At 40.0% G+C, this 14319-nt stretch overlaps 1 protein-coding gene across 4 annotated transcripts in view; it reads left to right on the top strand.

Annotated features, from left to right (window-relative positions):
- The window catches only part of EPHA4 (EPH receptor A4), a 151006-nt gene that overhangs the window by 133066 nt on the left and 3621 nt on the right, over nt 1-14319 (top strand). Inside the window, exons 14-17 of one of the 4 annotated variants that reach the window (XR_002338990.1) lie at nt 1838-1987; nt 5696-5889; nt 9489-9644; nt 9985-10908. Coding sequence is in view for 2 of the 4 variants with exons in the window: in XM_021074565.1 (XP_020930224.1) it covers nt 1838-1987; nt 5696-5889; nt 9489-9644; nt 9985-10099 (615 nt within the window). In the remaining 2 variants the exon portion in view is untranslated. 4 annotated transcript variants of the gene reach the window in all.

Raw genomic sequence — 14319 nt, 5'->3', positions numbered from 1 at the left:
CTCATCCTTCAGAGCCTCTTCACAGCCATGTGTCCATTTTTAAGTCGTGTTTCCAAGAGGGATTTTGAAACAGCCTCTAGATATGTGACCACTTTACAAAGCCGCAAACTAGAGTGTCAGTATTGAATCTTTTCACACTTAATCTACCTTCCTTGTCCTTTCTTCCTGTTTATTTTAGATTTTCTACTTGGCTCCTTTTTATTCTTTTTTTAAAAAGTCTTCTTTTAAACAAGGCAGAACTATGTTTCTAGTCGGCTACCTACCGAATCTGAGAATGTATACACAGGATTTATTAAACATTTACACTATGCAAGGTTTCCCAGTATCTAATGGCCTTCATTTTACTACTGGTAGATAAGCTGGGATTAAGGCACAGTTAAGCGTTATCAGTATACAGTTAATGGCTATGCTATCTTAGCTGGATAATCTGAATAAAAGATACTAATGGAATAAACACAGAATCATAAAAGTTATTGGCCATTAAGGCTGACACTTGTTAAAATCAACATGAGGAAGGCCAGCCATTTTCCTCCTTTAATACTCACCATTGTGCATCTGGAATAGTAAGTGATAGTTTTGTTGTTTTTTTGTTTTGTCTTGTTTTGTTTTGTTGTGTAGTTCTTTGGGGTTGTGGCTTTTTTTTTTTTTTTTTTTTTTTTTGATAGTAGTGTGGAAGTGTTCAGTTTCTTTGGCTGTAGATTTGATTCTGACTCATATCCTCTTCTGAATTCTGTGTCCATTCATTTGGGAAAGAGAATACATCTTTATCAATGCTAAAGACTTCTTATCTTTTTCAGTAGTTGAAGAAAGGAAAGATAAAGGAAGCTTCTAGAATGATGCATTTACCTAGATAAAACCTTAGCCAAATATTTACGGGAGGTGGAAGTCAGCACAAATGTCCAGATGTGTGGAACAAGCATAAATGTAACGCACTGGGTCTGCAGAGTACGCTTCAGTGAACCTGTGAAATTTCTAGGACAATTTATTGCCCTGTTTAGTAGTCCTAATAAAGCAAAGAAACTTTGAAATGATGTCCTCTCAAAGAGCTTAAGGGTCTGAATTAAAATTGAATTGATTTCCCCAGATGGAACCCTAAGAAATTCGAAACTGCCTTCAAAATACGTTGCATACAAGCATGATCAAACCAGAGACATTTGAGACCTTTAAACTTTCCTTGGGTAATCTTCAATTATTTTACCATTTCTGCAGATCCTTTTTTAAAATTAAATAATAATCAAAATCTTCCCTTACTCCATTAAAGTCAGTAATGGCTTTAGCATCTGGAATTCTTTGACGTCCTCTAAGAGCCTCTTTTGTGTACCATTGTTTAGCTACATTGGGCATGTTTTTCATGCTCTGCAAGAGTTGGGTGACAGTGGAATGTAGAGAAACGTTCATGTTTAACTTCCTTAGTTCATGATTTCAGAAGCAATGTTAAGCATTGCCTTTGTGCTGCTGGGTAAGAGAATCCAGCAAGGAGTCAAAATTACTGTCAGCTGTGCATCCATTGCCATACGCCATGGATAATGTGTGTTTTGTAAAACCTAAACTATCCTCTCTCCTACAGTATTGCCTTAAGCAGAGATCAGGTAATAGGTAGACTTTTTTAAAAAATAATTAAACAGATAAGATGTTTACTTCCGCACAACTAAAGAGAACACGTGAGAACCATCGCAACCTGGAAGAGTTTAGTTAGAATACACACATCTTTTTGTTATTGTTTGGAAAGCTGTCTCAGGAATGCTGTTGTCCTGCTTGGCAAACTGTAACAACATTCAGAAACCAAAATGGCACATCAGTGTACTTGGGGGATAACTGAGGGCTTGGATGTTCACAGGGTGGCAAGATTCCTATCCGGTGGACTGCGCCAGAAGCAATTGCCTATCGTAAATTCACATCAGCAAGTGATGTATGGAGCTACGGGATCGTTATGTGGGAAGTGATGTCGTATGGAGAGAGACCCTACTGGGACATGTCCAATCAAGATGTGAGTCTTTATGGTCTGAAATATGTGTCTTTGCCTTGAGATTCAGGAAGTCTTAGTGTATGATGGAGTAAGTGTTGCACTTGAAATGATACATTAAGCTAAGATTCTTAATACAACTGTGTCTAGTAATCTAGCTAAAACTTATGGTCACAGATTTCCAGGACGAAAATAACAAAGCCTAACTGGTATAATATGGGAGATAGATAAATAGAGAGACAGACAGATAAATGTATAGCTCGATCAATTAGTGATATGGAGCAGTGTGTTTACTTGGTTAACTTTTAAATGCATACTGAAATAAAATTAAATTTTGAATTTTAAGAAAAGACAGGGATATTTGAAAAACACGAATTTCACATGAGATGCTATTGACATGAAAGTTTGATTGGAAGAAAACTAGTGAATATTTTAAAGCTGGCAAAGTTGTAATTAGAGCTTGCCCCTTGAGGACTCTAAAATAAAGCTTCACTAAATGACCCTTTGTAAATTATGCACATCCCTTTAAATGTACCATCTGGACTACTTCGAAAGGGAGTATCCACAATGCCTGCAGTTTCAGAAAAGCATTCAATAATGACACTAATAAGATTCCAGAGTAATAGAATTTAATTACAAACATCTCTAGTGAGAAAGAAAAAAACAAATCTAGACCAAGGGATCTTCCTAGAATACTTACTAGCTAATTCTGGGAAGGTGTTCTAGAAGGGCTAGAAATCAGAACAAAATAAAATGCCCTTTTTTAAAAAAGCAAGAACAAAAACAAAACTTTCCTAATATTAGCATAGAGTGTGTTTATTAATGCATGGCATTCAATTTATCAATAAAAGCTATATTTTAGAAAATGTCTCTTTTAAAATGTTAGTCTACGATGTGGAATGTTACCTGACCATCTGCCTTGCCCCCAAACAACAGGACATTACAAAACCTTGACAATAAAGTAAAAAAAAAACAAGAAATAGGATGCTGAGAGTTCCCTTTGCGGCTCAGCAGGTTCAGGACCCTACATTATCTCTGTGAGGATGCAGGTTCGATCCTTGGCCCGGCTCAGTGAGTTAAGGATCCAGCATTGCTGCAAGGCACGGTGTAGTTCCCAGATCCAGCTCAGATCCAGTGTTGTGTGGCTGTGGCATAGGCCTCAGCTGCAGCTCTGATTCAACCCCTAGCCCAGGAACTTTCAGATACCACAAGTGCAGCCCTATAAAGAAAAGGAAAGAAATCGGAGGCTGGTTGCCTTATCAGGATATGAATGTCTAGAGCAATCCAGAAGCTAATTAGCTCTATGCCCAGTGGGGCAAAAAGAATTCTCCAACTAGATTAAGAGGAATGGTGGTGTTGACATGGTTTTATCTGTAAATTATAAAGGAAGGTTCATAGCCTATAGGAAGAAAGACAGCAGCCAGCACAACTGATAGATAATTACAAGCTAGAGAAAGAGTATGAAAGTGACTAGTGTGTAATCTATTGTTTGATGTGATTATGCTCTGCCGACACCTTCAAGTACCTTTCTTGTAGTAACATTTGGTTTCGAGTGAGAGACATTCAAAGGAACAAAGACAGACGAGTAGTGCCTGCATTTACTTATTTAATTATTCTATATTAAAACTTATCTTTATTTCGGGTAGAGTGGTGGCCAAATGCGCAGAAGAACAGATCTAAAATGTCAGTTTTCCCATCCTTAATATTTTCAGGCCTAGAGTTTTGACAGTTTTTATATTATATTAAAACAACCTTGTTGTTTTAAACTTTCAGCTGTCTGCCTTCATCTGTGAAAAAGCCTCTGAAGCCAGTTCTCTCTCACAAATAATATTGCTCTATCATTCACATGTATTTGCCTTTGCATTGGATTCTGTATAGAACAGGGATTAAGAGGAAATGTAACTGGAGAATTACTTTCATGGGTAGAATTCATTTAGCATATGGTGAATGGAGTCAAAGTCACTGCTGAGAAGATGTCAAACTTACCAAGTTTTTTTTTTTGTTTGTTTGTTTTAATCCTTTGCCCCTCTAAAACATTTAGCAGTAAACTGAGAAATTATGCTTTGTTAACCCACAAGCCATCTTCCAAGCTGGCAGTGGATAGGAAGCTAATAAAAGAATACTAAGCGGTCTGAGGGTTTATAACACATTGTGTTGATCTGGCATCAGCCCAACGTCCCTTGCATTCTCCTCAGTTCAATGTATGATGTTTTCATTGGGTCTAGAGTCCACACTATGCACCTGGAAAGATAAAAGAAAGTCAGAGGATCAAACCGACCTAATGTCATTGCCAGAAATTAATAGAATCGTGTTCAGTAAGGTACCATGTAGAAGTCTACTTCAGAAGAAGTAAATTAATACTAATACAATAGGATGTTGACAAAAAAAATACGTGGGAGAAAAAGGTTCAGAGGGCTTAATAAATCCCAAGATGATTGTTAAGCTGAAACAGTATCCTGGTTAAAAGGACCCCAATTATACTGGTACACAGAAGCTGGACTCAACTGAATTGATTATTTTCTGTTAAAGGCCAATTGTTACAGCAGTAACTGACCCACTGCAGGGAAATCTGATGTGGTTATTGAGTTCGCTGAAGCCAGTGGTAGTTTCACTGGGAGCTATCATTTTGAGGTGGGGGGAGGTACCGATTTAAAACAAACAAAACTTTTTAAAATCTCCAAACAAAAGTCCTCAGAATCTCACATTAACAAAGCCTGTGAGTAGCCAAGAAATGAAGAATTCCCCTTTTTATATTTGGCATGAGTCCTACCACATTATCACTGGGATTCATGCCCTAAAGAAGGAAGGTTCAGAAAAGCCAGTAAGAAAAATACTGCAATACCTGTGAAGACAGATTCAAAAAAGTAGAATGAGAAGAAAGCCTATTGAATGGTTTATGGCTTATAAGGCCACTCTGGGCAGGAGGCAGTCATGACTTACCATTATAACTTCTTTCCTTAGATGTGTAAGGGTCCCTCTTAAAATATAAATGCCCTAAAGGAAAGTTTTTTAATTACTATTTTTAAAACTTTAATTATTAGGGCCAAGGTCAGTTGACAGACGACTAAGACCAAGAAAGATACAGAATTGGTACATCGTGTATTTTGGTCATCTGAAAGTAAAAATGGCTGGAGGGCATCTGGAGGGGTTGAGGAGCATGCTGTTTGGAGAGAGGTAATATCTTCTGGATTGGAAAGTCTGGAGAGTAGGCTCTGGTATTGATTCACCTGCTGTCTGATCAAGAGGATACAGCCTTAAAATGATGCAAAGGGACCTCCATTTGGGAAGCAACTATGAATGGTTGCTAAGGAATGTATTTAACACTCGGATAGAGTCTCTTTTGCTAAGAGTGTTTGGCTGATGCTGGATAGAAGAATGGAGAGAGACATTGCCCTGTGGTCTCTGGGGGGCCAAGCCAACACCCTGTTGTTGATCTGATTGGGTTCTAACCACTTTGGAACATGGACACCTCTCCACTTTTCTGAGTTTCAGATGGGCATCATCTGCCATTTGAGAACCGCCTCATAGCAACAGCTGGCTTCCTTGCTCTGTTGCCAGCAATACTCAGATCCAGCTTTGGCTTCTGTGAAAGAACTGGAGCCGTTCCCGTGCTCAGGCTTGCTGGCAGTTTAATGTACAGGGACCTTGCCGAGCAGGAGGTTGAACCTCGAACAACAGCTTGCCTGGCATCTCAACATACCGATCTGGGTTTTCTATTTATTTTTTTGATAGGTGATTAAAGCCATCGAGGAAGGCTATCGGCTGCCCCCTCCAATGGACTGCCCCATTGCACTCCACCAGCTGATGCTGGACTGCTGGCAGAAGGAGAGAAGCGACAGGCCGAAATTTGGGCAGATTGTCAACATGTTGGACAAACTCATCCGCAACCCCAACAGCTTGAAGAGGACGGGGACCGAGAGCTCCAGGTCAGCCATGCTTACTTAATAGTGATGTATGAAAGAATACATCAGAGATGGCAGGCACGTAGAGACTCACTCTAATGCCTGCCTTTTAGTCAGAGGCCACTTCACAGCTGTCTGCAACCTGGGTGGCTTCTTTCTCATTTAATAGGGTATTTATGGTAGTTCTGTTCACCATGTGGAAGATCGTAATACCTGTCAAGCCTCAAATAGAAGTAAGAAAAACAAATTCATTTTATTTTATCTTATTTTATTTTATTTTACTATTTTTTCAGGGCCACATCCGCGGCATATGGAGGTTCCCCAGCTAGGGATCTAATTGGAGCTACAGCTGCCAGCCTGCCTCAGAGCCACAGCAACACCAGATCCAAGCCATGTCTGTGATCTACACCACAGCTCATGGCAATGCTGGATCCTTTACCCACTGAGCAAGGCCAGGGATTGAACCCACAACCTCATGGTTCCTAGTCGGATTCATTTCTGCTGCGCCACAATGGGAACTCCAGAAAAACAAATTAAAAAAAAAAAAAAAAAAAAGGCAGCAAAAGAATAGCTAAAGTACTTATTTTATGAGGCTGGGCCTGAGAACTTAGGAAGGGGATGAAGTGTACTTTTGGGAGTAAGGTTACTAGATGCTATATTTGAAAAGGGGAAAGGAACCCTGGCTTAGCAACAAATAAGGACTAGAAGGCAACTCTTTAGGCACTGCAGCTTTAAGGTGACTTAATAAAGTGTTAATTGCAGCAGGAGATTCATGGGTTTCAATTCTTAAAGTTACTGTTTTCTGAGTCCTTCAAGAATAGAAGGAAACGGGAGTAAAATAAAAACCAGTGACGTTACAAAGCATGCAGACGAATATTTGAGAAGTGTTTTAAAAACTAAAATGATTGAACCACCTGTCAAAGAGGTAGTTACCTCATTGGAAAGAGAGAAAGGAAGCATTTCAGTCTAGATGGAAGATAAAGATACTACAGGTCTTATCCTTCAGTAAGAATTTTTCTACCTAGAACTGAGCTTTACTGGTGTAAGATCCAGGCTATCTTGATCACCAGTCCCATCTGAAAGGGTGCCCATCCTTAGGAGTGAAATGGTTTAGGAAGAGAGGCATAAGGAGATTAGGTGAGTCTGGCCTGCATGAGGTGAGGCATCTATTCATCTCCAGATCTGTGCTTCTCAAAGTCTTCTCTTTCAGCAAAACCCTGAGTTAAAAATCATGGAGGCCATTTCTCCGTGATATCCAAGCCCTTCCTGTCTTGGCTTGCACTAGGGTGTTCTCCTCCAGTCCTTTCTTGAAAACTTAGCCTATAGACCATAGAAGAGAAGGAATACACTTCTCTTTACAATACATGAGAACAGGGATCGGTAACAAACAGCAGAGATCCCCTCCTTTCTCCTTTAGGTTTTCAGATCCCTTCCTGTTGGCTGCCATATGCAGAGCTTAATGACCAATGCTCTTCTGAAAAAACACTGGGGTGTCCATCTTCTGCCCTTTGGGAGATGTGTGACCTAAAATAAAATAAGATCTCCTTAGAGATACTTCTGGTCTATTTTTGGTTCTTCTCTTTTCCAAGAGAGTGAAAGTAGATGGCGCTAAGACCTCTCTTCCAGGTGTAACTGGTCTCTTCTATTCCAAGGTAAACCTCCCCCAGCTTTTACAGCTCCATCTCCAGATCTCATGTATTTTTGTCTGAGGGTCTTCAGGCCAGTTGTTTGGTTCTTTGGTATTTGGCGCTTCTGCTTGCCGCATAAAATCTTTAGCTGCTGACATTGCATCATGTGTACTTAGCACCAAAGTGCAGAACAAATTGGGTTATCGGATACATTTTTCTCACTTCTAACTTTTTCTTACTGATGGTGCTTAAAGAGCTTTGGTGCTTCTCACTGCTTGCTGATAATGGATGTAGTGTAACATGGTATGTGATTCAGCACAAAATTAGGCAAATGTCACAGTGTTCCACAGAGAGCACCAAGATTTCCAGAACAAGCTTGAGAATGACCCTTCCAGTTAATTGATATTGAGTAAGGATCTTTTCCTTCTAAGGTCATTTTAACCTCGTCAGCCCAAAGCCTACATGTTGTCCTTTTAATGTTTTTGGCTTAAAGTTAGAAGCAGATGCAAATTATTGGTTTTTGTCTAATAAAAAAGATTACTGGTAAGCATTCAACACTAATGTCTCAAATTCCGCATAGTAGTATTTGTTATTGGCTCAAAATTGGGGAAAGAATGAAATCTTTCTTGATTATTCTTACCATAAAAGTCTGCAGAGTTTTATCCAGAAAAATGGACTTAATTGAAATAATGGACATAAAGGAAAGGTCAGAAAGACAAGCTATTATTACTTGGACACAAAACTGATTGATAAAACAAGTCTTTGTTAAATATTTATATAAAAAAGGAACAGTGCAAGTCAAAATAACTTAGGGAAAAATTAAAATGAAAAATGGAGTGAATTAATTCTGCTATGTAGAAAGTTAAGCCATTAGATGGACTTAATTTTGTTTTGACAAGGGAAGGATTTGGGGGGTTGAAAATTCAGCAGTGATGGCATAATTCTGATTTAAATGTTTGTATTCAGGTGACATAGTCTCACAGTGAAAATCAGGTTAAAGTGTTAAGATCAACCACATTCTGTAATTTCTATGGAAAAGTTCAGTAAAATATAACTTAGTAGCAGTGTTGCTTATAGGGAATTACAAAAAGGTGATATAAAGTACCCTACCCTGTTGAGGTCTTCCCCGTGATTATTAAGTAGTTTGATGATAACTATAATTCTCCTAATAAATACTTTCCATAAATAGACTATTTATTGCATATCAATATCGTGAGGGATGACAGAACACCTGCCTTGCACTACAGTAGCTCTTGACAGTGATCTAATGGAAAACACCTGGCCCGAGAAATGCATCCTCTAATAAATAAGTTAATAAGAAGTGCTCAGAATTTGTTGAAACGATTATTTAGGAGCCCCAGCAAGGGAATCCAAGAAGCACATTCCACAATCCAAACAGTGATCAAAGTGGCCATTCTTCCTGCTCGTCTTGGCACACGTGCTGGTCAGGCTGGGTTGATTAAAGAGGGGATTAACTCCCTGCTGTCCCAAGTTTGTTTGAATGCACTGAGCCTGCCTGCAACCCTGGCTGGAAGCATGCTGGACTTGAACTCTCACTGTTTTCTCTGCTTCATTCAAGTCTGGCAGGTTGTAAGCTCACAGTGTTCCTTACTCATCCTTCACTAGGGTTTCCATAGTTGCTGAACTAAAGTCTGTGATATTCAGTGCTGGCAGAGGCTAGATCCTTCCTGCAAAGAAGGAGCTGGTTTCAGCCATGAGGGCCCCTCCTTCCCCAATCTTTGCCCCAGGCTAGGATGTTAAAAGACCTGCTCTGATCTTGAATGCACCAAGGGATCCACATAAAACACATGCAGGAGATGACATGAAGAACACATTAGGGGGAAAAAAAATCACATGATGATAACTGACATTGGTGATTCCATCCAAAGCCTATTCTTGGGGGTTCGGTTCCATTCTCCCATCTTAGAAGATCTGACTTCAGAGTCAGGCTCAATGATGATTCCTGTCTGTCTCCCCTTTCTCGTCCATTTCCAGACCTAACACTGCCTTGTTGGATCCAAGCTCCCCTGAGTTCTCTGCCGTGGTATCGGTGGGTGATTGGCTCCAGGCCATTAAAATGGACCGATATAAGGATAACTTCACTGCTGCTGGTTATACCACACTAGAGGCTGTAGTGCACATGAACCAGGAGTAAGTACTCAGCGATGTAACACGAAAGGGTAAATCTAGATTTAATAGTATTTTCCTTCTTTTGCTTTGAGCTGCATAATCATCCTATTCATTAAAAATTAAAAAAAAGAAAACTGGAATGCCTTTCATCTTGATTGATTGAGTGTAATTTTGCACAGCCTCTCTAAAGCGCCTACATTGTTGCATTCAACTGCTTAATTAAACATTTTAATACACCTGCCTTGTTGTGCTGTATTAATTGTGGCTGATTCAAATGTGTGTCTGCATGAAGCCCGGAACAGAGATTCTCAGCCCTCATCACTCTCTTTCCTCTCCCACTTTTTTCTCCCCCTACTTCCAGTGACCTGGCCAGAATTGGCATCACGGCTGTCACACACCAGAATAAGATTTTGAACAGCATCCAGGCGATGAGAACCCAAATGCAACAGATACACGGCAGAATGGTTCCCGTCTGAGCCAGTGTTGAATAAACTCAAAACTCTTGAAATTAGTTTACCTCATCCATGCACTTTAATTGAAGAACTGCACTTTTTTACTTCGTCTTCGCCCTCTGAAATTAAAAAAAAAAAAAAAAAAAAAAAAAAAATCTGCAGCGTCGCTGGGGTGTACAGATTGTTGAAACTGTGGGGCTTACAGAAATGACAACCGTCATTTGAATTAGACCTGGAACAAATTGTTTCTCGAAGGACTTCCGTCCATCACCGATTTGTAAAATACATGTGCTTGTATAAAGAGAACACTGCCTCCGAGTTTTCATGCCGTATTTGCTGCCAGACACTGAGCTTCTCCGAGACATCCCTAATTTTCTCTCCATTTGGAATTACAGCTGTAGCGTTTTGTTTGTGGCATTAACTACAATCATCCTTCTCTCACTGGAATGAAGACTGTGCCCAGGACCATTTTGGAAGGACTCAGCTGTAGCTTTTAAGGCTTGGTTCGTACTGTGGATAAAACCTAGGTGAACACCATGTGACTCACCAGTGTTGTCTCTCAGTGCTCGGATCACTTGCTTGGTTTCGATAACGAGGAGGGCTGGAAAGGAAAGTGGATTTTAAAATAATGATGATAATAATAAAACCCAAGCACCGTACCCTGACCTGGACAAACGAGGTCTGTTGCTTCGGGTCCAAGGCTGTGCCATATGTCTTATTTGGGGACTCTATAAACTTAATCGTAACTACCTTATGGCTAGTGGACTGTGACAATCTTGTGTAGGGAACTTTCATACGTCCCTCCTTTAAAGAAGAAAACCCAAGTCTACAAGGTAAGGCCAAAAGAACTGGCAATGAATCTTTCTCTGATGGAAAAACAATTTTTTTTAAAAAACTTTATCTTACGTGAAATACTGAGCAGTAATGATCTTTTGTGCCTATCAGGTTGTTTGGGGTTCTTTCAAGATTTCTGCCTTTTTGGCAATGGGAGAGGAGACCCAGAGCAGTATAGCTTCTCTGCTCCTTCCCCTGGGAAGAGGTGAACTAGGAACTAAATGATATCAGGTTGGGGAGGACGGTGTCTTAACCGCCACCGGCTGTGCTTTCTTTACATGAGTGCTCTCTTGCCCTTTGATGCCCTTCCTTCATGTCATACATGCTTACTGAGCATCTTTTGGGTACCAGGTGGTAACCTCTAACCTTGGGTCATACACATGCCCCATTCTTTGGGGAATTTGCTTCAGTTGAGGAGTGCTGGAGGGTCTTTTCCATTAGTCTCATTTTTGGTCCTGCTCCAATAGCCTCTGTACCAAACTGGATCAGCCAGGGAGGATTTACCTAGATGTCAACGGTGAGACTTGGAAGTCACCTTGACTGGCTCATTATCAGAAAGTGACCTACTAAGAAACAGGCTTTTCATCCATCAAGCCCATTAACCTTCAGTACTTCTACTGTAATCACAGAATTTTCTTCTTAAAACATGGTTTTGTTCATTCCTACGAGCAAATAGCCTAACTTTTTTGACTGGATAAAATTTAACTTTTTTGAACTTTTCCATTTTTATCCCTTTTAAACAAGAGCCTCTCTCATTTAATGACCTTTCCCCTGCTTGATTTTACCCTGAAAGCTATTTCTTATAGAGCAAGGAATGCTAAATTTGATGCTGTCACATCGTGACAGTTTAGTAAAAACCTTTTTGCAACATTAGTTGTGAAAGCTTTTCTGTTCAGAAAGAATGTGAAATTTGTTTTTTTTTTTTTAAACTACTCCAATGGTTTTTTGTTTTATCACCACTTTTGCTGAAGCCTGGGAGTTCTGGATATTCATGTTAAAAGTTGACCAACATAATAGGGGTTGCTTGCTTTAAAAAATATGTATATATAATATATATAATTTTTTTCCTTCTGTAAAGCTATGTTGTATTTTTTTTCAATCCCCTCAGTCCAATTCAAAGAAGGTAGCATAACAGTGTTAGCTTGCAAGTAAAAGGAGAATGCGACCTCGCATACATTGAATAATTAAAAGTTTTACTTTCCTAAAATCAACAACTTCAGACGAGGTATTTTTCTAAACATTGAACATGGTCCAAGCAGAACATATCTCTAAAGGAGAGTGTCAATTCTAAGACATCCTAACACGTTAATGCTATATACACTCCTGGAGTTGTTTTGTTACATCCCAGCAAGTATCTTTGTAAATGAAAATATTCAAGTGGGAACCGAGAGAAAAGAGGAATATAAAATTCCTTCAAAGGTTGTCTTCTGAATCTTAATTTTAACACCTTGTCTGAGTTAGAGTCCAGACCAATGGAAAGACCCCCAAAAGACTTTCTGTGTGTCTAAAATACTATCTAGTAGCAATGAAAGTGGAACTCCACTGTTCCCAGGAGGTTAGAAGAGAGATGTGAGGACAACAGGAATGTTGGGTGGGGAGCCAGACTCTGGCATCCAGACAGCTGTGGATTCCAAAGCCAACCAAGATGTTGACACTGGGAAGTTCACTCTGTGTTTGTTTATAACTCAGTTCCTCCACCTGTAAATTAGAGATAATGACACTTTAATAATAACACCTTTCCTCACACATGGTGCTGTTCAGTCCTACGTAGAACATGCTGAAATTCATAGCAGAAAGGCATACTCTTCTTCCAAGATTGCCCAAGTGTTATTCACCCATCATTCCCTGTGAACACAAAATGTTTTATTGCAATGGGCTGGATTGGGGTGGACTGAAGTTCAGTGGCTGTAGGGAGCCAGCCAGATGAAGCTTCTTCACTTTCAGTGAATGTATGAGGATTTGGAGGTAAATGCCTGTCTATACAAAAGATGGTAGACCAATCAAATCACTCCTATATTTTTTAGGCTTGAAATTCATGGCATTGTTCTTTTATAATTGGGAAGAGTGAAATGTACAATGTACACCTCCTCCTGGTGAGGAGTTCCCGTTGTGGCTCAGCAGTAATAAATCTGACTAATATCCGTGAGGATTTGGGTTCGATCCCTGCCTTCTCTCAGTGGGTTAAGGATCCAGCGTTGCCGTGAGCCGTGGTGTAGGTAGCAGATGCAGCTCAGATCTGGTGTTTCTGTGGCTGTGGCTGTGGCCAGCAGCTGCAGCTCCAATTCAACCCCTAGTCTGGGAACACTTACATGCCACATATGCAGCCTTAAAAAGAAAAAAACAAAAAAACAAAAAAACTCAATGGCGATAAAAAGAATTGGATGGTCAAGACACTTTGATGTCTTCATGAACTGATTCAGAGGAACAATGCTTTGTTTATTTAGTCACCATGAAAGTCACATCTTTCACTCCTGATCCCACACAGACCACATGCTTTGTCTGATCTCTGTACAAGCACTTCCCCATGATGAAGGGGTTGCTTGAATTCAAAGAAGAAAAGAGGGTTTATTTTTCTCCCTCTTATTCTGGCATCAGCCAGATAATAAGCCTCCATGTTCCCACACTTCTCACTTCCAAATCCAATCCCTTTCCTATATACATCGAGTCTCCAAATAGCCCCCTGAATATTACAAATATATTTCAATCCAGGCATTTAGTGAAGGAGGGGGTTGGCAGACACAAAGAGACATGGTTTTGAGATGACTCCTTCTCTTCTAAGGATGGAATTGCAGTTAGCAGAAGAAAATCACCTTCAAAAAGTGTACACAGCCATATGGAGTTGGCTGTACTCCCTCAGCGTCTTTAAGGTCAAATTCATGTTTACCTTGTCCTGCATGCAAATACATGCTGTCTGATGGAATCCCCTGCGCATTCAGATTTTAAATACTGTGTTTGGTAGACTCACTGATATCCAGAGAAGAAACAATGGGAAAAAGAGAGCCCACTGTTTCACAATTGTCAAAAAATGAATGGTGTTGACGAGTGGTTTCTTGCATATCTTGGTAGTTATGCCCTTGCCCACATTTATAATTTTAAGTTGCTTAAGAAGTAATTTTATTTTATTTTATTTTATTTATTTATTTTTTTTGTCTTTTTGCCTTTTCTAGGGCCGATCTCATAGCATATGGAGGTTCCCAGGCTAGGGGTCTCATCGGAGCTGTAGCCGCTGGCCTATGCCAGAGCCACAGCAACTCGGGATCGGAGCTGAGTCTGTGACCTACACCACAACTCATGGCAATGCAGGATCCTTAACCCACTGAGCGAGGCCAGGATGGAACCCGCAACCTCATGGTTCCTAGTCGGATTCGTTAACCACTGCGTCATAAAGGGAACTCCAAGAAGTAATTTTT

This window comes from Sus scrofa, chromosome 15 (assembly GCF_000003025.6).
Source record: "Sus scrofa isolate TJ Tabasco breed Duroc chromosome 15, Sscrofa11.1, whole genome shotgun sequence".
NCBI classification, from domain to species: Eukaryota; Metazoa; Chordata; class Mammalia; order Artiodactyla; family Suidae; genus Sus; species Sus scrofa.
The sequence above is the reverse complement of the archived record's forward strand: the minus strand, read 5'-3'. Positions and strand labels throughout refer to the sequence as shown.